Source organism: Xiphophorus maculatus, chromosome 12 (assembly GCF_002775205.1).
Source record: "Xiphophorus maculatus strain JP 163 A chromosome 12, X_maculatus-5.0-male, whole genome shotgun sequence".
NCBI lineage: Eukaryota > Metazoa > Chordata > Actinopteri > Cyprinodontiformes > Poeciliidae > Xiphophorus > Xiphophorus maculatus.
The window spans coordinates 10,625,944-10,649,123 of NC_036454.1; the positions used below are offsets into that span (position 1 = coordinate 10,625,944).

Below are 23,180 nucleotides of genomic sequence, written 5' to 3' on the forward strand. Positions count from 1 at the left end.
CTGACCGAGGCAGCCAAAGTCACTGTTACTAATTACAGTTTAAATACGAGGTTTCAGTTTTGCCGGTCAGAGTAACTACTTCCCTTTCAGAAAAGGTGATCCCAAAATTACTAAGGTTATGATATTATTAGATTACAAATTTTAGAGCTGAAATAAATGTCATTATTTTCACCACCAACCAGGGTTTCCAACATGCAAGAGAGGAAGTTACTCCCAGCTATTTACGACAACTTCAGGAGGAAAGTAATTAAATCTACTTCATCATCTTGTATGGCCTTGATTCTAGATGAGAAAAGTTGTGCTCATCATACAACACTGGATGCAATTTAGGAAAAATATATTAGATTTCTGAGAGAACAACACACACAACAATCCGCTTTCTAAAGCAGCTGATTCAGAATCACCTGCCATGTTGCAGCAGGTGAATAAAGAAACATCGTGCAGGAATAGTCCGCTTTACCGCCTGAGCCAAGAGAAATGACAAATGATTTTTATTTTTGGTTCCTTCTGTTGGGCTTCATTATTCATGTCGAATCAAGTTCATTTGTTTAGCACATTTCAGCAACAAGGCAGCACTATAAAATTGTAATACAGTAACCAATTATGAAACAAGCAATAACTATTACATTTAGTAAAATTTTGTCATTGAATACGTCAGATATATTCATCCAGTTATTATAAATCAAAGGGGGTTTAGCATTGATTTAAAGGAACTCAGTGTTTCAACAAGGCAGTTCAAAGAGCTTCATATTGTGAAAACATAAAAATATCAAACGCATGCAGAGAAACCAGTAACAGACGTTACATTTTGTCAATTATTAAAATCATCAATACACATCAAATATGTCGGTCAATGTTTCACTTATTATGGGTCAAGAGGCAACTGGGCTTTTTAGTATAGATTTAAAGAAGCTCAATGTTTCGGCTATCTTGCAGTTTTGTGGAAGTTTGTTCCAGATTTGTGGAGCACAGACACTGAATGCTGCTTCTCCATGTTTGGTTCTGGTTCTGGGGATTCAAAGCAAACCAGAACCAGAACCGGAACCAGAACCAGAACCAGAACCAGAACCAGAACACCTGAGAGGTCAGGATTGTTCATACAACAACAGCAGATCTTTAATATATTGTTGTGCTAAACTGGTCAGTGATTTATAAGCTAACTTCCTCTGAGCTACAGGGAATCGGTGTAGGGACTACAGGGTTGTTCCGGATAAAATTGTATGTAATCTAATCCTAATCTGTCTGCCTCCCAACAAGAACATACAAAAGGTTTGTCTGCATGTTTGTCTGTTTGTTTGTCACTCACTTTTTCCATGAGAAGTTGCACAGACTGGCAGACTTTCAAGTTTACAATAATACATTTTACTATAAAACATTTGTGACTAATTGTCCAGTAATGATCACTGCCAGTATGACTCAGAAGACTCAGTCACACATAACGGGAAGGAGACAAAGACATATTGAATTAATAGATGATAGTTGAGGAGAATTTCCATGATACAGGAATAGGCATGTGCAATGTTCCAATTAATTTGATGGAAATCATTGAGACTGTGAATGAAGGAGTTGAATAAAGCTGAAACTAAGCAAGAAAATACAACATTTAAGGCAATTCAATGATTAAATTGATGTAGAGAAGAAACAATAGAGATCTGAAAAGAAACAATAATAAAACAAAGGAGTAAGTAGAGAAAGAGGAATATAGGACGACCAGGAAACAAGCATCTATGTCAAGCATAACAAAAACCACAGCCAGAAATCACAGATCATCAAGAGTAGAATTGGGAATTTATGATTCACAGAGAACAAGTTGACAAGATTTAAGTCTCAAAACCTGAAACAGATGTGAAGAACATTTTTAAATTATTATTATTATTATTTTATATAAAAGAGTCATTTCTTCTGTTGCTCCCAACCAACAAAAAGGCAGAAAATTAATTAAATTCAGTGCTGAATAAAGCAAGTAAAATATTTTTATTTTCAGCAGCCAGCAGGGGGCGACATTGATCCTTTGATTGCACACGAAGAAACGCAGTAGAAAACTTGATCAGGGGTAACTAATATGTAAATTTTATTTCCTAACTCTGATGTTAGTGTGTTCCTCTTTCTATAGCGGCGCATGTGGCCCTCATAAACACCGCCACTGACTTCTACACAGAGATAATTACCAGAGCTTAACATCTAAGTCTGATGTCAAAAACTATGGAAGCCCGTTTCCGCCACTGTGTTAAAAAAAAAATAAATAAATAAATGATCTCATTATAGTGAGATAGTATCTCAAAATAATGAGATACTATCTCAAAATAATGATAGTAACTCAAAATAATGAGATACTATCTCAAAATAATGATAGTAACTCAAAATAATGAGATACTATCTCATTACTTTGAGATTTTTTTTTTTACAGAGTGGCAGAAACGGGCTTCCATACTATCCTGACAACAATCTGAGCTCTGTAAAAATGTCTTCTTGCTACACAAAACCCAGAAACTAACCAAACATAAACAATGCTCTGCGCCATTGTTGCACTTTTTGTTTGCTTTGTGACTTCGGACAACAGAAAGCACACTACCTGCTGTGTAACTTAATAAACTTCCAGCCTAGGGCTATAATAAGATGTGCATTTACTCTAAAGTACATCTATAAAGTTGTTGCTACTGTTTGGCAAACTTCTGGTATAATTCTGGGTGAATAACTAACCATTCAAGAGAGATAATGTCGCTTTAAAGTGGCTGATTTCATCGTCTGCACATTTTCATCAGGTCTATGTAGGGATTTTCTTCCCAACTAGTCTTAAATTGTTTGGGATTTTTTTCTCCTATATGAACATCCGGTTATGTCCAAGTTTCAATTGTCTGAAAGTTAATTTAGCTTACAAGTTACATAAAATATAAAAATGCATTATAAAGTCAAATTCTAGTTTTGTAAAACCACTGAACCATTTTCTTTTCTCAAAGTATTTTATTGAAACAGAAATGTGTTTACATACAAGGCTATAATAACAAGGACAATAAATTACTGACAACATGATACTCAAAGTATGTATATAAACATAAACATTTCTACAAAAACTGTACATAAATATTAATTTAGCGCATCTGAAACTCACAATCGCAGAACAAAGCAAGTTTAAACAGTTCAGCTTTGCAAATCAGTATGCGGTTTACGGTACAAAACATTCATATAAAACTAATAATCATAAAATATGCTTCCTGGGATCAACCCAGCTGTCTTTTGTAAAAAAAAAAAAAAAAAAAAAAGAGACTGAGAACGATTTCTGCTCTGATGATTGGCTCGAGAATCTCCTGCTTTTTGCCTCCGTGTTATCATCTGCCGTTACCTAAGAAGCTAAAATCAGAAAAAATCTGCACAAATAAGCAGAATCTGAACCAGCAGATTATTTATGGGGTTTGGTTGCAGGTCTGGGATCCCTCAACAATATTTTAAGTTGTCCTATAAATGCCGTCATAAAATAAACCCTCTTCGAGAGTAGCTATGAGTAACTAAAAAGCTCTCTGACGAGGCAGAGGGAATAAAAGTGCTTCAGGTCTGTCAGCAGCTCCTAATTTCTTTCAGTAAAGCTGCAATAAAGTAAAAAGAAGCTTATAAACTTTCTTTCTTCTTAGATTCACTGAGTAGGCAGGGAAAAACCTTTGTCATCAGGAAACAACAGAAAACGTCAGGATTATTAAACAACGGCCCCCACAGAAGGAGGACAAAACACTTTTGAAACAGTCCGATGATAACAGAGAAGACTAGAAACATTGATGATATGGAGCTACGCTAAACTCCACAAAACCCTCTGGTGTGTTTGTGTCCTGCTGACTTCAAACCTCCACCCGTTCACAAAACAGAGCGCCGTGGATTTCTCCGTCTATCATCAAGATAAACCGCGCGTCCACTGAGTTTATGAGTCATTTAACAACACATTTGTTTGCGGTTTCTCCAACTTTAGACCGGGTTTGCTTTAACTTTGCTGTTGATCCAGTCGACGTAATTGGTGACGCGTGTGTAGACCCCGGGCTTATCCTTATGGCCGCACCCGTCGCCCCAGCTGATCACGCCCATCAGAGTCATCCGGTCCTTGGTTCGACACACCAGGGGGCCGCCAGAGTCTCCCTGTGGGGGAAATTAGAGAAAATCCACATGAATAAATTAAACTTCTTTGATTTAATTACCTAAATAGACACACTGTGGTTTATAGTTGTGAAACAGAAGGATAAAGAAACTTTTAAACAACTTTTACAAACAAAAATCTAAACTATTTTGCTTGTATTTTATAGTCGGTCCACATTACTCAGATACACCTAAAAAAAATCAAAGCATAATCATGAGTTATAATGGGCTAGTCAAAGTAAATTCAATGAAGAATTTCTTGCAAGACTTAAAAATGGCTGTCCAACTTTTTTAAAGTTTTTAACACTTCCAGCTATGGGAAAAACTTTTGTCTAGATGTTCGAAAAATCCATTAAATATCACTTTTTAGATTTTTGATTTAGGACTTCAACATCATTGTTCAATAAGAAACCAATCGGAAACCAGAATCAATCAGATTTATTGGTTTAAACCACGTGTCAAACTCAAGGCCCGCGGGCCACATCTGGCCCGCCATAAAGTTTTATGTGGCCCATAGGGACACGTAAATAGAACCTCGACAATAACCGCTGTATGCTTGACTAATACTTTATCAATCAATTGAAAGCAGTTTTCAATGGAAGAGGATTACAGCAACAGAAAAAAATCTGATAGTTTTTTTTTTTTTTTTGCAGTTTTGACCTTTTTGTTCAGAATTTTGACTTATTTTTTCCAGAATTTACCAGAATTACTCTGACTTTAATCTTTTAACATCAAAAGTCAAAATTCTGAGACAAAAAGTCAGAATTGTTAATATTTTTCTAAAAATGTTGGCGTTTGATCTCAGAAGATTAAAGCCAGAATTTTATTTTATTTTTTTCCAGTGGCCACAATCTTTTCTTGTAGTTTTCATAGGTATTCTACCAAATTACATCAATGTGAAATCATGTTCGGTATTATTTAACTTTCAGGAGAAGTACTCATTGAGTGCAGGGACGACTGCTTATTAAAATTTCAGAGGTTTATTAACGGATTTTATCAACACGTTTTACAACAACCGGCCCTTTGAGGACATTCGTAATCCTGATATGCCCCAAAATGAAAATGAGTTTGACACAGCTGGCTTAAACCAGCCCCATGGGGTCCGAAATGTGATGCACTGAACTTTGAAAAACTTCAAAGGGTATAATTTGTTTGTAAGGCTGAATTGAGCCGTTCTGACCTTGCAGGCGTCGTCGAGCCCTCGGGTGTCGCCTGCACACAGCATGTTGGAGGTGATGGTCCGTCCAGACAGAACCTCTGGAACGCAGCGTTCTTTGGGCCAAAGCCGCACGTGTCCTCGTTTAACACGCTCCGAGTACTCATCAGAAACTGTGGAGAAAGATTCAAATACCTGGAATTATGCAACACTCCTACATGAATATTTCCACAAAAGCACCAAGGGAGGAGCTACTAGTGCGTTTTCTTACATTCTGAGTTTTTTCCGTAGCCTGAGATCTCGCACTCAGTCCAGTCGGGCAGCACCAGCCCGCGTTCAGGCAGACAAACTGGATGAACCTCTGGAGAATCCACAGCACATAAGCCGATGTCCGTCTGAAGCTTCAAAATAGCTGCCAGAGGAAAGTGACCAGAGGAAAGTCAGGCTAACGCTCAGGGAAGATGTGGGGCTTTTTAAAGTTTTACAAGCCTTCACAGCCCACTTAAAGCTTTCCATATCATCATCACTGAGGAAAAACACTTCAGTTTGAGGCTCCTATTCTGCTTTTATTGTTAACTATACAGCTTGGTGAAACTCTGTACCCTTCAGCTGCTGCTGTAAACAAATTTTTAAAAAGCTAGTGTATAGTTAAAGTCTACTCACCAATGTCGTTGTCAAATGTTTCATTGTTAAACTTCTCATGGATCCAGTACTTCTCAACTTTAAAAATCTGCTCACTGCTGGAGTTCTGCTTCCGGAAAGTTCTTCCCAAAACCACTTCCAACTTGTCAGCTCTGTCACTGAAAAACAATGGTAACCTTCTGACATGCTGCAGAAAAAAATGTTTTTTTGTGTTGTTCTTTTTTATTAGCATGTGTGCAAACAGGTGGAGGTCATACTTGATTTCGAAGCAATGTGCTGCAGACAGAACCCAGCAGGAGTCGATGAGGATTCCTCCGCAGCGGTGGAAGTGTTTCCTGAGGCGGGCCTGATAAACGTTGATGACGGCCTGCCACGGCTGCTCCGTGATGTCACTGTATCTGCCTCCGACCATGCGGAAAGCTGGGCGATTCAAGGTGTTGTCCAGGCGCTGGCCGCACGTTGCTGCAGAGAGTTAGCATGAAGTTTAAATACAAATAACGCTAAATCCACCGAGGATTTGTTTAAGTTGTCTTAAAGTACCTCCATTGTTGTTGTTAGTGGTGGGAGCGCGTATGCCAGGAGTGGTGATGAAGGATGGATGTGTCACTACAATACAGAAAGAAAAAAAAACATACTTAGTTCTGGTGTAGAAAGCCTTAAAATTAATTTCTCTTCTACTGCAGGAGAATAACATTCAGAAGAATCCATGCTTTGCTCTGAGTCCAACACTTTGAAAATACAAATGTTCCTGAAACATTTTTAAAGGTGACATATTATGCTTCCTTCAACAGATTAAGAAAACACGTTCATTGCATTTTTGCACAAAATCATTCTTAGATAATGAGATTTTAGTTTGCTCAGTTCCATTTACATTCACACGTAAAAATGGCTGCAAACACATGCGCAATTATACAATTGTACATCTTAGAAAAGCAGAAGTGGAGCCTCCTGCACAACCAAGAAGGATGCAGTAAGTGGTTTCTAGATGAAAAGTCAACAGCAAAACACTTGTCTTTTTGAGCAGCCATTATACAGCACATACAGTGGTAAAACCAGCTGACCAAATGTGCTGGAGCTTCGCTGGGGTTGCTAGGTGGCAGTGGCATTACCTGTTGATTTATTCGTTCGCTATTTTCTTCAGTGATTTTCCATGACCACATTAATAAATATCAGTCCATTCAAAAATGATTTAGAATTGCCGAGTGCAGTTTTAGTGATATAAATTACACTTTTTTAAAGTAATTTATATTCAAATGAGAATGTTTTTCAAGAACAATGTTCATGTTTGTGGTGCTATAAATGCTGTGTCGTGCATTTACAGCCATGCAGCTACCTAAAAAATAAGTCATAAATAGTTTTTTTTAAATCATAATCTTTACTGTTATCATAATAGTACCACAAAATATTACAATAAAATTCTAAGTCCACATCGGCTGCCCTTAGTTTCTCTACACAGTGTTTCTTCCCTTGTTAATAAACATTTTCACCAGGGGACTAGCGTTTGTGGGCATTGCTGTTGTCCATTAAAAGCTTAAATGAAATTCACTCACAGCATTTGGGTATGTCACAAAGCTCCCAGGTCAGCTGCATGTTTTTGTAGGTGTGACACCAAGGAGCAGCATCATCATCTGGGTTCCTGTTAAAAAACGGGGGAAAAACAGAGTTACAACCATGTCTCTACACATCACAGGGTAAAAACAAAATTAAAGCGCGATTTTTACCTGCAGAAATTGTGGTTGCTGAGCCCCAGGTTCAAGGCGTTCGATCTCCAGGCATTGTTCACCTTACGTCTGATAGCAGGAAAGTCCCACGGTAAACACTTGGAGCCACTCTTCGTGACAGAAACCGTGCCTCTATAAGTCTGACCTAAGCCCACCATGCACTCTCTGTTCTTATCTGTTCAAACACACACAAGAAATGTGTTACTGGCAGACTTCCTACATTGTTTTTATCCTTTTGGTGTGTTTTTTTATTGTTTTACCTTCAGGACATTTGGGCACAGAGCAGAACTCCCAGGCTATCTGTGTGCCTCTATAGACGTAACACCATGGTGAGCTGTCGTGGTCAGGATTCCTGAGGTAAAAATAGATCATTTTAAGGGTGTGAACAACCCGTGGTTATATAAAACATTCTTTTTTTATGAATTTTTAACAAATATCAATGTTTGATGGCTTTGCAGCAGAATTATTTCCAGTTATTTAACTACTTTTATATTTAAGAACTTCTGCTCAACAGCAGTATTGTGCTCTTGTGAAAAAGTCCTGGTTTCCTATTTTGTTGCAAGTTAAATATTAGTCAAAGAAAGCACAAGTTACTATATATATATATATATATATATATATATATATATATATATATATATATATATATATATATATATATATATTTAAAAATGTCTGAACAAAAAGACAACAGTAACTACAAGTCAATCTCCCAAATAAAATGTTAAAAACCAATTTTTACAAAGAATTAGTCCAATCCTTAACCTAAGTCAAACAAATATGATAAATTACATGTTACCAAACTCTGCTTAATAGTTCAACTCTAAATTTAGTTTAAGTCAAATAGTGTTTACGAGTTGCATTTTCATGCAAAAAGTTTACGTACTTTTGAGAAACAATTTCCTTTCTGATAACAATTCCAATCAATTCAATCAAATTATTAAACAAAAACACAGGGATAATGGCTTGATTTCTTGCTGATTTGTATACAATTGGATTTATGGAACATCAAGAAACTTTGCACTTGTCATTTTCAGCAACTGTTCTGGTTGTGGTTTACCTGCAGAAGTTGTGATTGCCCAACCCAAGGCTGCTGGCGTCTGATTTTTGAGCTGTGAACCTTCTTCCTCTGAGAGAAGTTGAGTTCCAGTTGATGCACGCAGCTCCAGTCTGACTGATGCTCCAGGTCCCGCGGTATCCTTCGCCCTGACCCACTGCACATTTCTCATTGGTGTCTGATGGACAAAGAAATACAGTCACTAAAATTCATTTGACAGAGTTTAGATTAGCAGTGACCCGGCAATTGAGTTCCTACTCTACTCCGCTGGCAATCAGTGCTCCGTCTGATAGCAAAAAACGTCAACGTGCTAAATTTCGAAGGGCGTACTGCGCATGTGCCGCGGCCATATTATTTTCAGACAATCAATGGCGGTGAAGCCTGGGTAGAGAATAGCAAATCAATAAAATGAAGGTAACAACAAGACACTGCTTCTTTTAGCTCAGTCTGGGATTTTCCTGATTACTTATATTCCCTGAGGTACAATTCAAACGCGCCAACCAATCAGCGAATAGAAGGAGAAGTTGTGAACAATGATGACAATTTTCTGTGCTGTTTTATATTGTAGTCTGCCTGTAGTTTTAGTAATGACCGCAGAGGACGTAAACGAAACCACGCTTCTAAATACTGAATTAACATTAACAGCCATCTCATTCAGCTTGGCCCTTCTCTCTTGGTAGCAGAGGATGATTGTTTACAATGCGGGCAATTTCCGGTAAGCTCCATAGCGTCAAACTGGCGCATCACATACGTCACGGCTAAATTTTAGCACCATGCAGGAAGCAATAATTTCTCAATAACAGAGAGCCCAAACCAGTGGGTGTAAAGCACATAGCGTTGGAAAAAGGGGCTGGATTTTTCCAGGATAAATCTGCAGTATCTATTTGGAATATTTTATTGATGTATTATAGATCCTTAAAACAAATTATGAAGGAAAGTTTATTTCTTGTATTTCGTATAAATCCATAACATGCTTTACAATAGCATTAATATCATAGTTTCCATATTAGTGGTTTGAAGCAGTGACCACACACAAAATATGGCCACATTAACTGGCTGCACTTTTGCTAAAACGCACTTGGCTGGCCTTTGGATAATTATCCAAGGGTGGGGTGTCCCTAAAACCACTGAAACAAAAACATTCAAGTCCAAGAATGTCTTTCCATGGTTTATGATCCATCTTTTTTCTTCTCTTCAAACCGCAGGTCTATGACAGCAGCTGTGGAGTCACCCAGCCAGACTGTGACCTTATCAAGAGTCAGAAAAACATCTTAATGAATGCTGCCTTCAAGATTCAGGGTATCTTTAATATCCCCTATGGGGCAATTTATACTACAGCCAGAGGAATAAGCATTCACCAACAATAAATACAGTAAATAAGATTTTTAAAAACATCACAACACTCAACTCAAGTATTTAAAAGGCCATTAAAAGCAGGAGAAAATGAATTCTTAAATCTGCTGATTCTGCAGCTTTTTAAAGCAAACCTGCCTCCTGATGGTAAAAGAGAAAATTAAACAAGGGATGGTTAGGTGCAGCTAAAATTGCTTGAGCTTTCTTGGGGGATCTGCTTTGTGGAGGGTAGAGATGTTGCTTAGGAAGGCATTGGCAATTTTGCACTAGCATTGAGGCATTGAATGCGGTTTTTGTTTTATACCAGCAAATAAAAGAACAAGAAAGAACAGATACAATAAAACAACTATAAAACATTCCCATAAAACTACTATCCATGTTAAAATGTCTTAATTTATGATAAAAGTGTCTACGTTGGTGAGCTTTCTACATGTTTGTCAAAACAAAGTCTATTGTCAGTGATGGTCCCAATATATTTGTATTCAACTGCTTGATCATGAATGTACAAAGAGGAGACAACATTTTTATTTTTCCTAAAATCAATCATCTCTTTGGATTTTCTTATATTTATGTCTAAAGTGGGCCACCAGTTTATGCACGTGCTTTTGTATTTAAAAATATTGACACCCCGCATTATGGTGGTGGCAGTATAATGATGTGGGGAGGCTTGATGGCTGAAGCTAAAGACGGAACAATCCTGGGATAAAACCTTTCAGAGGCTGCAAAAGTCTTGAGACTGAGGCAGATGTTCACCTCCCGGCAGGAAAACGGCCTTGAACACTTTCAGTTCTACAATGGACTCTGGGTCGCAACGGCCTAGTCAAAGTTCAGACATAAATCCAACTGATAAACCTGAGTCATTTTAACAACTTAACATCAATACAACTTCAAGTACATTGAAGTTAGATGTTGAGACGTAACAAAATGTGAAAAACCTCAACGTCTTCTCCAGGTTTTACGGCTTTTCTCTGAATATTTGTGGTTTTGCACGGTTGTTTGGTCACTTTTTTTACAATTTCGTCTATAATTTTAAAGGTTCAGAATTATGACCCAGATTAGAGTGCCACGTGTGTACTTACTGATCTCACACCGAGCTCCGCTGAAGCCGGGGGGACACTGACAGATGTAGTCGGACGAGTAGACGGCCTCCTTGCAGGTTCCCCCGTTGTAACACTGGGACACGTAGCAGTCTGGAAAAAGAAAAGGCAGACAGAGGCGTTTAGTCAGCCACACGTCATCCAGCTCTTCAGAGCAGCAACAGCTTAAACAATTTTAATCTGAGTGATTTGTCATCGCTGGTCAAAGAAAATTTAAAAAACTGTGGGGTTAAGTAGTATGCAAATGTCTTCATATACGCGGTTTGACATGGCTCCATTCCCTGCCAAGGATTTGTTAAAAACAAGTTTTAAGTGTTAACCAATGCTGGTTTTGTTTTATATCAAGCCATGTTTGGAAGGGGTTGTATGAAAGATGTGGTTGCAATTTGTCTGAGGGAGGGTTAATCATGCTTCGAAGAATCTCTCAATGGGGGTGAAAATGCGCACAAATGCTGGTCTGGCAGGAGTATTTTCAAATAATCTCAGACTAAACTGAGAGCAGCGGCTCTTCATGTGGATGCAGTGAAATAACAGGGAAGTGGAAACGTGAGCGAGTCGGGCCAACATAAAATAATCAGCTGAGGTCGTAACAGCAAGTTAGAGGTAAAGACTGAGCTATAATGGAAGGCGGGCAGCTTGGTGAGGGCTGGCAAGCAGACGGGTGATTATGAGGCGACAGAAAGAGAGAGAGAGAGACAGAGGAGCAGTCGGGTAAGTCAGATGGTTCTGATTGTGTTTGTGTTAAATCCGACTCACTGATGACAGGCACAACATGACAATGCTCTCTTCCTCTTAACGCGCAACGGCAAAACTCCACGCGCTGTCCTTTCCAGCGCAGCCAAGTGTCGCCAAAGCTACGCACGGCTGATGTTTCACTATCCACACACAGGACTGAAGAAACGCATGAAAACAGTGAGAAAACAGGTAAATCAACAGGACATAAATAAAGCTGTAACTTTTATTAAAAATATATATTTTTACATATTTGTTAAAACTGCCAGTGTCGTATGAGACAGATAATCTGTGAAAAAATCAAGCTTTTATACCTTTTCCCAGTGTTCCCAGTGCCAACCAGTCAGAGCCCGGAGGAGGGTCTTAGCACTCTGAATCAAGCTTGTGTACGTGCTGCTCATTCCCCCCCTTTCTCTCTAAAAGGTTACAGCTTCTTCCTGATGGTATCGTGAATACTTAGCCATAGAAAAGGAGATAAACAGTTCTCCTTGAATGGTAAGTTGTTTCTCCACCATTAACACATTTAGCAGCGCATACACGAGCATGACTGACAGCACTAAGACCCTCCTCCTGGCTCTGATTGGTTGTTTTTGACCGGAAGCGATGCATTTCTTCAGATGGCAGTAGTAGCTCAGGGAAGAAGTGGAGGAGATCAATCTTTTCACAGATTATCTGTCTCCTCTTACACTGTCGTGACACAGTGACACTTTTAACAAGTATGTAAAAAACATGTTTATTATTTTTTATAAAAGTTACATACACCAGCTTCAACATTAGTTTGATTCAGACATGAACAACTAAAAGGAGGATGACTGACAGCAAAGGATCATAAGACAATAACAACGATGGGGGAGGTGACGGTTATGATGATACGGAGGAAGTTAAAGAAAAACATGATGAGGCTCACAGGATGTTTCAAAGGAAGATGAAGGTTTCTTCAACTGAACAATCAAAAGTGTCCGTCTAGCTGGCTGCCGGTCGGGCTCACCTCTGTAAAATCGGGTCCCTCGCTTGCTGCGGAGCAGTGACACCTGCAAACATCAAGCAAACATGCTGGAGGTTTATATATGGAAAGAAATGCTGTGTATTTTGGGTAGGCTCTGAACTTAATGAGCTAAAGTGTTCCACCAATAAAAAATAAAAGAATCTATTAATATTTTAAACTGAATGTTTTTTAACGTTTCTACAGAAACTCTCCCCTGAAGTCAAAATGAGGGCAAAAAGTAGATCAGCTACAGTCTGTGGAGAATTTTTCTGCAACCTCAAGTCCAAGAAAGTTTCTCAAAACTCCTATGATTGAACACAGTGATTTACAGCCCTTATAAACCCATATTTAAATCACAAGAGAACACAGAAAACACATTATATGTTTAGGAAACTGCACTGTTTATAAGGAAGAACTAACAAACAATGGTGCAGTTGGAAGCATGGTTGCATTGCAGAAAGAAGATTTCGTTTAGCACGGACAACTGCATGTCCTCCATAACAGATTTTCAGATTGATGTGACCCCTGAGGTCTATGTAGGCCCAAAAAGGACAAAATTAGATAAATATGTAATAAAATAAGTAAATATACCACTAAATGTCTTATTAAATAATGTATTGGAGTATACTTTTTAATTATATTTACCAAAGAAATTCCTTTTAAAAGTATCTAACTATATATTTATTTCTAAACAGATTAACGGAAATAATTATATGTATTTCTAGGGCAATGCCATTCTCTGGTGGTGTTATTTTGGGGGCCACAGGTCGAAAAGATTGGGATCTCCTGACCTTTTTGAAAAATCCAGGTTTCTTACCAAGTAAAAATGTTTGACAAAAATGCAGCAAAGCAATGTTAGTAGAAAATCCAGCCTTTTTGAGAAATGTGTCCACCATCAAATATATATTTTTTTATTAAAATGGTACATCGTTTTTCTTCTTACACATTTACAGATTTGATGTTCACTGTGTTTTGTTGTGGGTTTGTGAGATTTGCTTATTTTTTTACACACTTTGCAGTGTCCCAACTTGTATTTTTAAGTTGCTTCAAAACTTTTTTTTACATTTGATCTTATTAATTCAAAAGCTGAATAAAGTTTCAATATTATTTGATTGGTTTACAGGCCACATTAATAATATTGTTTAAAACTATATATGTGCAGAATTTTTTTTAGTAAAGTAGGATTATATTTTACTTGTATTTTATGTTTTAACGGTTTATAACCACTCTGTAATACTTACGTTGTCCGCTAGGCAGCAGCAGAGAGCAGAAAGGAGGAAGATTCCTTGATATAAACTCTTCATGACTTCCAGGTTTTCTGCCGTTTCAGTTTTGCTCAATTTTCTGAAAGACAAACAAGAATTTATCAGAAGAGTTTGCTTTAGATTCACTAAATTAAATCAGATTGTTTATTAACATTTTCAACATCTACATATGAACACTTAGGGACTCTGAGAAGACATGCTGTTCTTTAATCCCATGACAGTGCAAAATATTATAAAATATAAAACATGATGTGCATATCCTGCACCATTTTCACAAACGCAACAATAACATCACTGCTGACAGGAAATGTAAGGATCTGCAAAAATGTTATTACCAATGAGTTAACTGTCCCCCACACACATTGCGGTTTCTTTATCTTTCGTCACCAATATGTCATCAACTGAGACAATCACAGGAAAATGTCAATATTGGTCACCTTCTCCCAGCTGAACTATTCCTGCATTCAGTTCACTTCCTCCGTCAAACACTGAGCACACCAAAACGGGTTGCCACTGGAGCAGAAGGGCTGTAAACATTTAGTACCAGAGGAAACTTGAAGGCCACTTCCAGTTTTATTCCATGCAGGACTCGCATATTTCAAGTTTTCAGTCCACCTTGAATTCATTTCCCTCTTTTGTTTACATTCCCTTTATGAAGACCCCTCCTATGGTTTAATTACAGATAGAAAAGACAAATTTGTTTTCCAGAAGAAATAAACAGGAAATGAGTAATTTACTGTTGGTTAACAAACAAAAAAAATACACAAGAACCGCCACATCAGACAACATGATGTGGAAAACCCTGCAGTTATAAAAGGCTGAATACAATAATGCTTTAACACATTAAAGCAAGGAAACAACTAAGAACAAAGGACTGGACTGGGATAGACCTTCTAATGTTTCTATTTTAAATTTTAAAAAAAGAAGTGGTTTGCAAAATCATTCACACTGTTTGAACTTCACAGATTTCATAGTATCTTGGGATTCTAACTGGTAATCCAACACGAAGTATCACAGCACAAATATTCTCCAAACAGCCTGACTAAACTTGACCTAGTTAGCAGAAGAAGGGTGGACAAAACATTCAGTTTCTAGATGTGCCAAGCTGCTTAGAGACAAGCCTCAGAAGACATGCAGGTGTATTGGGACTCTACACTTTTTTGTCCAGTTTCTGGTGTAAATATCTTAGCTTTGTCTTATAGCAAGTGTACTAACCTACAAGTAACTTTTTAACAAAATATCGGAGCTTGTTTGAAGACAATATTTATCACTTAATGTTGATTTTAAAATGAAGTACCAGTAGGTTATTACACTTACAACAAGACATTTTCCCATGTTGTAAGTGAAATAATCTGCCAGTAGTGGAACCAGTACTTTTTAAATCAATACTAAGGAATTATTTGCTTAAAACAAGCTACTATTGCTGAAATGTTATACTTAGTAATATTTTGTGTTTTTGCAGTGTGCCTCAAAAACATGTAAAAAAAACTTCAGAATGGTTCCTTGTGGTCTAAGAACTTTTATTCTGCAAAAACGGGAGTAAAAAACGGGAGTCTGCTGCCCCACATTCGAGTGTGAGTAAACATGAGTCACAACAGTCAAAGATGAGAGGAGGATGCACTAAAATAGAAAATGAGAAAGCTGTGCAAGACATAAATAAGTAAGACGGATTCCTAAATAAAAACCTTCAATGTTGAAAAGGGAACTTCCTTCACAGAGCATGTGCATAACAGAGATCCAGTAATAACCACCTGAAGCCATGCCAGCTGTCCTCCTCTCTGCCTTGTGCAATCTCCAGTGAGTCACTCTCTGAGGTCATTAAATACATGAAACTGTATGTGAGGTAAAGCAGTTACATTGGCAGGCGCTCTCAAAAAAAAAAACAAAGTGCTCAGGAACGTGGAGATAATCCTGAAGCTAATGCTCATTTCACCCAGTGTTCAGTAAAGCAAACTCCACATGTACGGCATTTAACGCGTAAACTCACCGCAAACTGCACAGAGCCTGGCAGAAACTATACGTGCCTGAGTCAAATAAATAAAAAACGTTCACCCCCCGATACAAGAGCCCCACTGGCAGAGTGACAAAGACACGCCAGTTTCTTTTTTGTTTCCTTTTGTGCATCTGTTCTGACCCATTCAGCCGCCTGTGCAGCCGTGTCAGCTGAAAACATGTGTTTCCTGCTCAAACCGGCGTCTGGCCTCTGAGTTTTAAAAAAAAAACAACTGGATAACGAAGCGTGCATGCACGAAAACACTCATCAGAACATCAGATATCAACACATTTGCCTCCCAGCCTGTCACGGGCCTGACATGCAGGGGCCCATTTAGGGGAACATCAGCACTGGAACGGGTCCAAGTTTCTGCAACTTTAGTACATATAAGAGGAAAGGAAGCCGCAGTATGCAGACAACAAGGCCTGTCGCAATAAGGAATAATTCAAGTAATTACATGATAAATTAAAAGTAACTCAATAATGATTGTGCATGATTTATCGTTTTTCTCTTTTCTTTCTCTATTTCTACTGAAAACTGGATGATAAAAGTCTTCAGTCTGGTGTTTTGATCTCAACTAACCTTGACAATTTTGTTTAAACATACTTCATAATTCATTTTATTTGTTGTTTTGTTTGTTCATTTTGAATATTTAACATGTCTTGCAGTTCCAGTGTCAAATGTTCATTGGGATTTAAAGTTTATTGATCCTTGAGAATCTGTTCTTTCTTTCTGTTACTTGAAAATGGTCTCAAAACAACAATATTATTGTTTATTGCAATAACTCCTGCGACAATTTATCATCCAACAAAATTTGTTGTCATGACAAATATTGTGTTTAGATATACTGTAAATACTGTGTTTATATCTACATGCAATATTTATATGTGTTTAGATATAAATATTATATCTCTAATTATACAGTTAGAGATATAATATTTATAACCCAAGTGTGAAATTAAAAGAAATCTAAATATGAGCTAAATATGAAATAAATTGAATACACAAAATGAAATAAAAACAAGTATGTACATGGGAATGTGTAAATCTACACACCTATAAATGAGTTCAGAGTAAAACTAAAACACATTTCTAACATCAATGACTAAAAAATATTAAAATATTCACAATTTATAGATTTTTTCAAAATTTTGCATTTTTGTGTAACAGACCAAGATAAAAATGTCCTAATTTGTAATATTTAGCAAAAAGTAGGATATACAGTAGAGTGCCAATAAAAATTAGTTTTTAAGTATTGCAACAGATTCTTGTTTGAGCTTAGGTCCAAACTTTGACTAGGCCTTTAATGCCTCTGCCTGTTTGTTCAGGGTTGCCGTCCAGCTGGGAGGCGAAGCTCCAACATATCTGAAGTTATTTAAACCGTCTCACAGGTTCACTGCCACAGTTGTCCTGTTTTTACCTTAAGTCACATTCTGATTCACTCTTAACAATTATCTGCTGAGAAGAGCATCCCCACAGCATCACACTGCCATCACCGTGTTTCACTGTCAACTGTCAGTGTTTCTCTACACTCCTGACTTATTTCAGCAATAGCCTTCACAGAATTCATTAATGACTTTGTTGAAATATTTTAAGAAATATGCACATAACATGCTTATAAACATGCATAAAAGAAAACGTCTGTTTTCCAGGCTTTTATATTCACAACGCTTCAAAAGAAGTATTTTTGTTTCAAATCTTAATTTAAAATTGTTGGCTATAAACTGGAAGGATAATTCATCATTGCAATATGCAGCCTACATGTGACCTTGGTTTTATCCAAACTTTATTGCTGTTTATGTTTTTTAAGAGAAATTTGCCACTGAGCAAACTAGTTTTACTACTTTTACTAGTTTTACTAGTTTTACTAGTTTTACTACTTTTACTCTCCTCGCTCATGTTTTCACTCTGCATTGCTGACGCAGTACAAGACCGGGTAACATGCTGCTTTGAACTAAGTAACCAAACTAGTTCCTTTGAACTAAGCAAAGAGGCTTTTAGGCCAAAATAGGTAAGGTGATTAATCTGGGTTATATAGTATTAACATAATAAGATATTTAGATTAATCACATGCTTTAACGACAGCCACAGCTTCTATTAAACTCCACATAAATTCACTTTATTTACTAATCAATTATTCTGAAGGCCCTGAATTTTATTTAGGGGCGCCATATTAAAGGGTGATGACTACAAATAAACACCACACATTTTTCATTGTTGTTTACATTAAAAAAAAAGGCTATTTAACTCGTCATAACCCTTCAAAAAATGTGCTACTTTGTGTTTGTTTTATAGCACAAGATCCATAGTGTTCCAAATGTCCTAAATTTAAGGTTTCAGAATAATTTTGCAAGGCCCTATTACCAAGTAGATGCCTAAATATTTATTCTAGTCATAAAAAAAACAAAAAACAAAGTTAACATCCGAAACATCTGGAACAGAGTATGCAGCTGGGAGAGAGTGTGGTTCCTCTTCTTAGTGGGTCAAATAAGAAAAGACAACATGAAAACATCTTTAGAGAAGCTGAGGTCAGACTGTGACTCATAATAGCCGGTTAAAGATGGAGAACTTAAGCACTGCAAACAAATACAACAGACGCCGGCGATAGGTTCGCACAAACATGCCTGCGCTCTGCAGTTATGTCCAAAGCTGGAAGCAGATGCCACCAGGTTCGTGACATTTCTGTGTATTTATGGAACTGGTCCTTAGTGCTGAACACCATGTTAGCGATGAGAGCATCAGAGAAGATTTGTAATGATGACGATGTGCAGAAAAAGATTGCGTGTGAAAGATTCCTTTATGACCAAAATGCTAAACTGTGAATGGTTTGGTTGTGAGGGACAGCATTCAACATGCCTGCTAAAGATTCAAGCATCTCTACTAAGTTTTTATTTATTTCTTTATTGTTCCTCTTTCTCTTCCTCCTCATCACGGCACGATATGAGGAGGAAGAGGCTTTGGTTTTCTAAGTCATGTGATTGATGTGTTAACTTATTTTTTCTGATCTGATACATTACTGAAGCCTCTTGTGTTAGCTTCCATTTTAAATGCTCCGCTTTTCCTTCTGTCTATAAAATCTATAATCGCCTAAAATTATTTATCTGGCATAGTTTATTCAAACTAACTCATTTTGAACAATGGCAACTCTACTTTTAATCTACACTTCAAGTAATCTTTCTTTTTTTTATTAAAAAATTGGCACATTCTGAAGATATTTCATTTACCACCTAAGCTTATTTTATTAAAATATATAGAAGCAAATAACTAAATTCCTTTTTGAATAAGAAAACAAACATTTTATCACCTAAAACGGAATAACATAGCATTCCTTATACGCTTGACAATTCATAGGAAAGGATTTTATTCCAGTTAAAAATGCTTCTACCATCTGACAAGATGAAAAGAACAATGCAGAGCTGATGTGTTGACTATTTTTAGATTTACCAAAATGTGTTTAATGTGAGTTTTTTTGCAGTGCAAATATCTTAGTAGATGTGAAACCAGACAAAATTAACTTACAAGTACGTTATATGAGCTTGTTTCAAGTTAAAAATATCCTTAATATTGATTTTAAAAGTGTTAGTTCCTTTGGTAGATTATTCCATTTATGACAAAACATTTCCTCATGTTATATGTGAAATAATCTGCCAATGGAACAAGTATTTGTTTCATCAATATTAAGAAATTATTTACTTAAATCTTAAAACAAGCTACTATGTCTTGCTGAAAAGTTACTTGTAAGTTAGTTTTGTCTTATTTCAGGTGTAATAAGATATTTGAACTAGAAACTAGACAGAAAATAGTAAAAATTTTGTGTTTTTGCAGAGTATATTCATAACTACAGCTCAGTTTTTGTGTGACTTTTTCAAATCAGTTGTTTTTTTAAATGTAAAAATTTAAAGAAAATCATGCTAAAAAGTTATTTGACCTCCTAGGATCCTAATATTTTTCAATTAATCTAAACGTGCAAGTTTAACTACATGAATGTTAATGAGAATGTGTTAAAACCTGTGATGTAAAGCACTTATAAAGCTCCATTAATACTTTGCCTGAGGCTTTTCAGGCTTCAACAACGCAGCTGTGATCTGGTTTCTGTAAAGTCCCGCTGCAGAACAACCAGCTGCATTGTTGCCTTCCAGCCTCCTTCTGTGCAACAACTCTGGGAAATCCTTATCAGATAGAAACACAACCTGGAAGGCTCAGCGGAGGCAGACGTATAGGTGTTGATATTAGGAAAGAGCGCAAACTGAGGCCACAATGAGTAGTGAGGGAGTTTCAGGGAAAGAAAAGATGAAAGAATGGAGAGTTTGGATATCAAATGCCAGCGGTCAGCAGAAAGACAGTGAGTAGTTGTGACTCAGCCTCACTCTGAGGGCTGGAGACACACTGAGGCATTTATGAGATGCAGAGGCAGAGTTAGAGCCTTTGGATGAAAATGCAGGTCAAACATGAAGTCAGAAATGTTTTATTTCTCCAGACCTCGGCTGCCCAGCATTGAAACCCCGGTGTGATTCAGCCTCATCTTCTGGTTAAACAGCTGTGGCTTATTCTGTGAGTCACAAACATCAGCATGAGGCGCAAACCCAGCTGAGGACGCTCACTGAGATCAGATGATGTACATAAAACAGAGTATCTGACCCATGAAGAAAGTCTGCAGGAAAGGAAACCAGTACTGAGCTTAACTCAGATCAAATTGCTCAAAAAATCACCAGATTTACCAGCTTTTATGCATCTGAAAATCACCCAGTTTCTGCTCTTTGCACAACATATAAACCATTAAAAAAATCCAATAGCAGAAGACTCTAAAACTGAATTTGAAGATAAGGAAAAACTATTTCTTCTGCATTTATCAGCTGAAAGACATTTCTCCTTATTTACATCTTACATGTATCTGGTAAACTGTTTTATTTAAGATGGAAATGCGAGACAATCTAATGACTCTTTTCAAAATAAAGAAGCAAAGCGTAACGCAGGTGATGAAAACAGAAATATAACTTAACACTTCCTTTTAAACTTTTAAGATCAGCAGGCTTGCAGAAGTCATTATGCATCGCGATCGTAAATCATAAGGAAAAGAAACAACCTTACCAGTTACGGGGTCTTGAAATTAGCGCTTTTCGGGATGTTTTCAGCAACAGCTTTGTTGTCGGCGTCCTTCTGCTAACCCCGGCACAGTCCGGACTTTTTATCGCACCATTCCGGTCCCGCCGATGCCTGATGGGCGGGCCGATGTGACCTCAGCAGAGGAGCGGCTTACCGGGCCAGTGATGATGATGGTGATGATGATGCATCCTGTTGGGTGGGGCTCACGTTGATTAGTTATTTTGTTCTGAGGAATTGAGTGTGTTCTGAGTATTGAAGAATGTATTGACATAGTTCCTCTGTTCCTGCTGTTTGTCTTCTTTGGAAGCAAATTAACAATTATAATGATATTAAAGTTACATTTACAGTTAACATGTTAACATGACTTCAGACTTTTTTTTATTTAATTTATTGAAAACGGCGTAAATTTAAAGCACTTTTCTGACTTTCACACCTTCACCCATCCACTCTCACTTTCAGATCCATTCAAAAACATTTTACAGATCCCAATGGGAAATTAAATGTTCCAACTCATTGTTCAAGGTTTTTCTCAGAGTTGTTGAGAATAAAGATGGCTGTGGGCAGAAAGGTCCACCTGCAGCAGTTAGTATTACAGCAACTCTGGAAATACCTCTGACCGAAGACACTTTATTGTATGGTTGTCTCATTCATAGGCTGTGATTTATGGCAATGTGCCATGTATGGAAGTCTTAAGCTTCCTATTTGTAACTTCCTTACAAGCAGGAAGTTACACACAACTTCCTGTGTGCTAAAAAAAAAAAAACACAGGAAGTTGTGGAAGTCGTGTGTTCCAAACAAATAACTTCCTATTTGTCAGACAACTACTTTTATGATTTAATCTAAATTTTTTTTTCTTGTGTTTATGCCTACAAACAAACAAAAAAACGTGAGCAAGAAGCAGGAACCTAGCAATGATTAAAAAAAACTAAAGAACAGTTTAAACATTTAAATTCACTGATCAATCTCAATATGAATTTTGGGTTTTTAAAGATGGATTTGACCAGTTCTCATTGTCATGGTTGAACAATTGTAATCATTAATTCTTAGAAATACAAATCAATTAGAATTTTAATTCATTATGAATTCTCATAATTGTTAATATTGACACACGTTGTTAGCAGAGGGATTTGGAAAGACTGTTTCAGGATGTTGTCAAAAAACAGTTTTGACGGGGTGCTGTGGTGGCGCAGGGGCAAAGCATGACCCATGTTGAGGCCTTAGTCCTTGTAGCAGTGGTCGTAGGTTCGATTCCCGGCCTGGCGACGTTTGCCGCATGTCTTCCCCCTCTCTGATTACCCTGTTTCCTGTCAAACTACTTTCAAATAAAGGCCACTAGAGCCAACAAAACCTTTAAAAAAAAAAACAGTTTTGACATTCGTTTGGGATTTTTGTCAGAACTAAAAGTTTCAAACGTCTGACCCAAACTGAACCACTCGGACCAAAGGGAACTGGTTTGGAGGAACAACCTAAGAACCACCAACGCTGAAGTTTTAAGGCTGATCAAAATGTTAAGTGTAGAAAACTTAAGGCCCATTTTATAAGCCTGGAAAATGAAATTGATTCCCAGCTTCCATTTTGATGAATTCAAAGCCTTGCAGGTCTGTCTGGGCGTATCTGAGTGTCGATTCGTTTGGCACCAGAACTCATTTCTCTCAGCCACAAACCCCCTTTATTCAACCCAGCCCTTCCTCAGCCACTTTACCAGTGGCTCCATCTTCACTCAGAACCACAGTGGGTTAATTTAACTGAAATAGTTTCAACTCAGGGCTTTTTTTTTACTGGTTATGAAAACCACATCATATCAAGTACAACCCAGCACTTTAGCATGTGATATAAGATAGGCGCCAGTCCAATTTGTTTGTTTTATTGCTGTCACTTCCTGTTTAGGGAAGAACGCAGAATCATGGGCGGCAGAAAGACAGTCAAATAAACATCTTTTATACACTGCAAAAACTATTGT

At 37.4% G+C, this 23,180-nt stretch overlaps 1 protein-coding gene across 4 annotated transcripts; it reads right to left on the minus strand.

Moving 5' to 3' along the window:
- Nucleotides 1–2,941: 2,941 nt before the first annotated feature.
- plat (plasminogen activator, tissue type) lies at nt 2,942–21,320 on the minus strand. Of its 4 annotated transcripts, none has more exons than XM_005794841.2 (15): nt 21,206–21,320; nt 14,101–14,203; nt 12,863–12,905; nt 11,899–12,033; nt 11,125–11,235; nt 8,696–8,870; nt 7,896–7,987; nt 7,636–7,810; nt 7,465–7,550; nt 6,455–6,520; nt 6,172–6,376; nt 5,936–6,072; nt 5,544–5,684; nt 5,297–5,445; nt 2,942–4,119 (listed from the first exon to the last, which is right to left on the minus strand). In XM_005794841.2, the coding sequence occupies exons 2-15, from the start codon at nt 14,161–14,163 to the stop codon at nt 3,952–3,954; spliced, it is 1,746 nt and encodes a 581-aa protein (XP_005794898.1). In that variant the 5' UTR covers nt 14,164–14,203; nt 21,206–21,320; the 3' UTR covers nt 2,942–3,951. The 4 variants fall into 4 exon arrangements, with proteins under 4 accessions (XP_005794898.1, XP_023200053.1, XP_023200055.1 ...); XM_023344285.1 differs by having other exon boundaries at nt 12,782–12,905; XM_023344287.1 differs by lacking the exon at nt 11,899–12,033.
- Nucleotides 21,321–23,180: the final 1,860 nt, after the last annotated feature.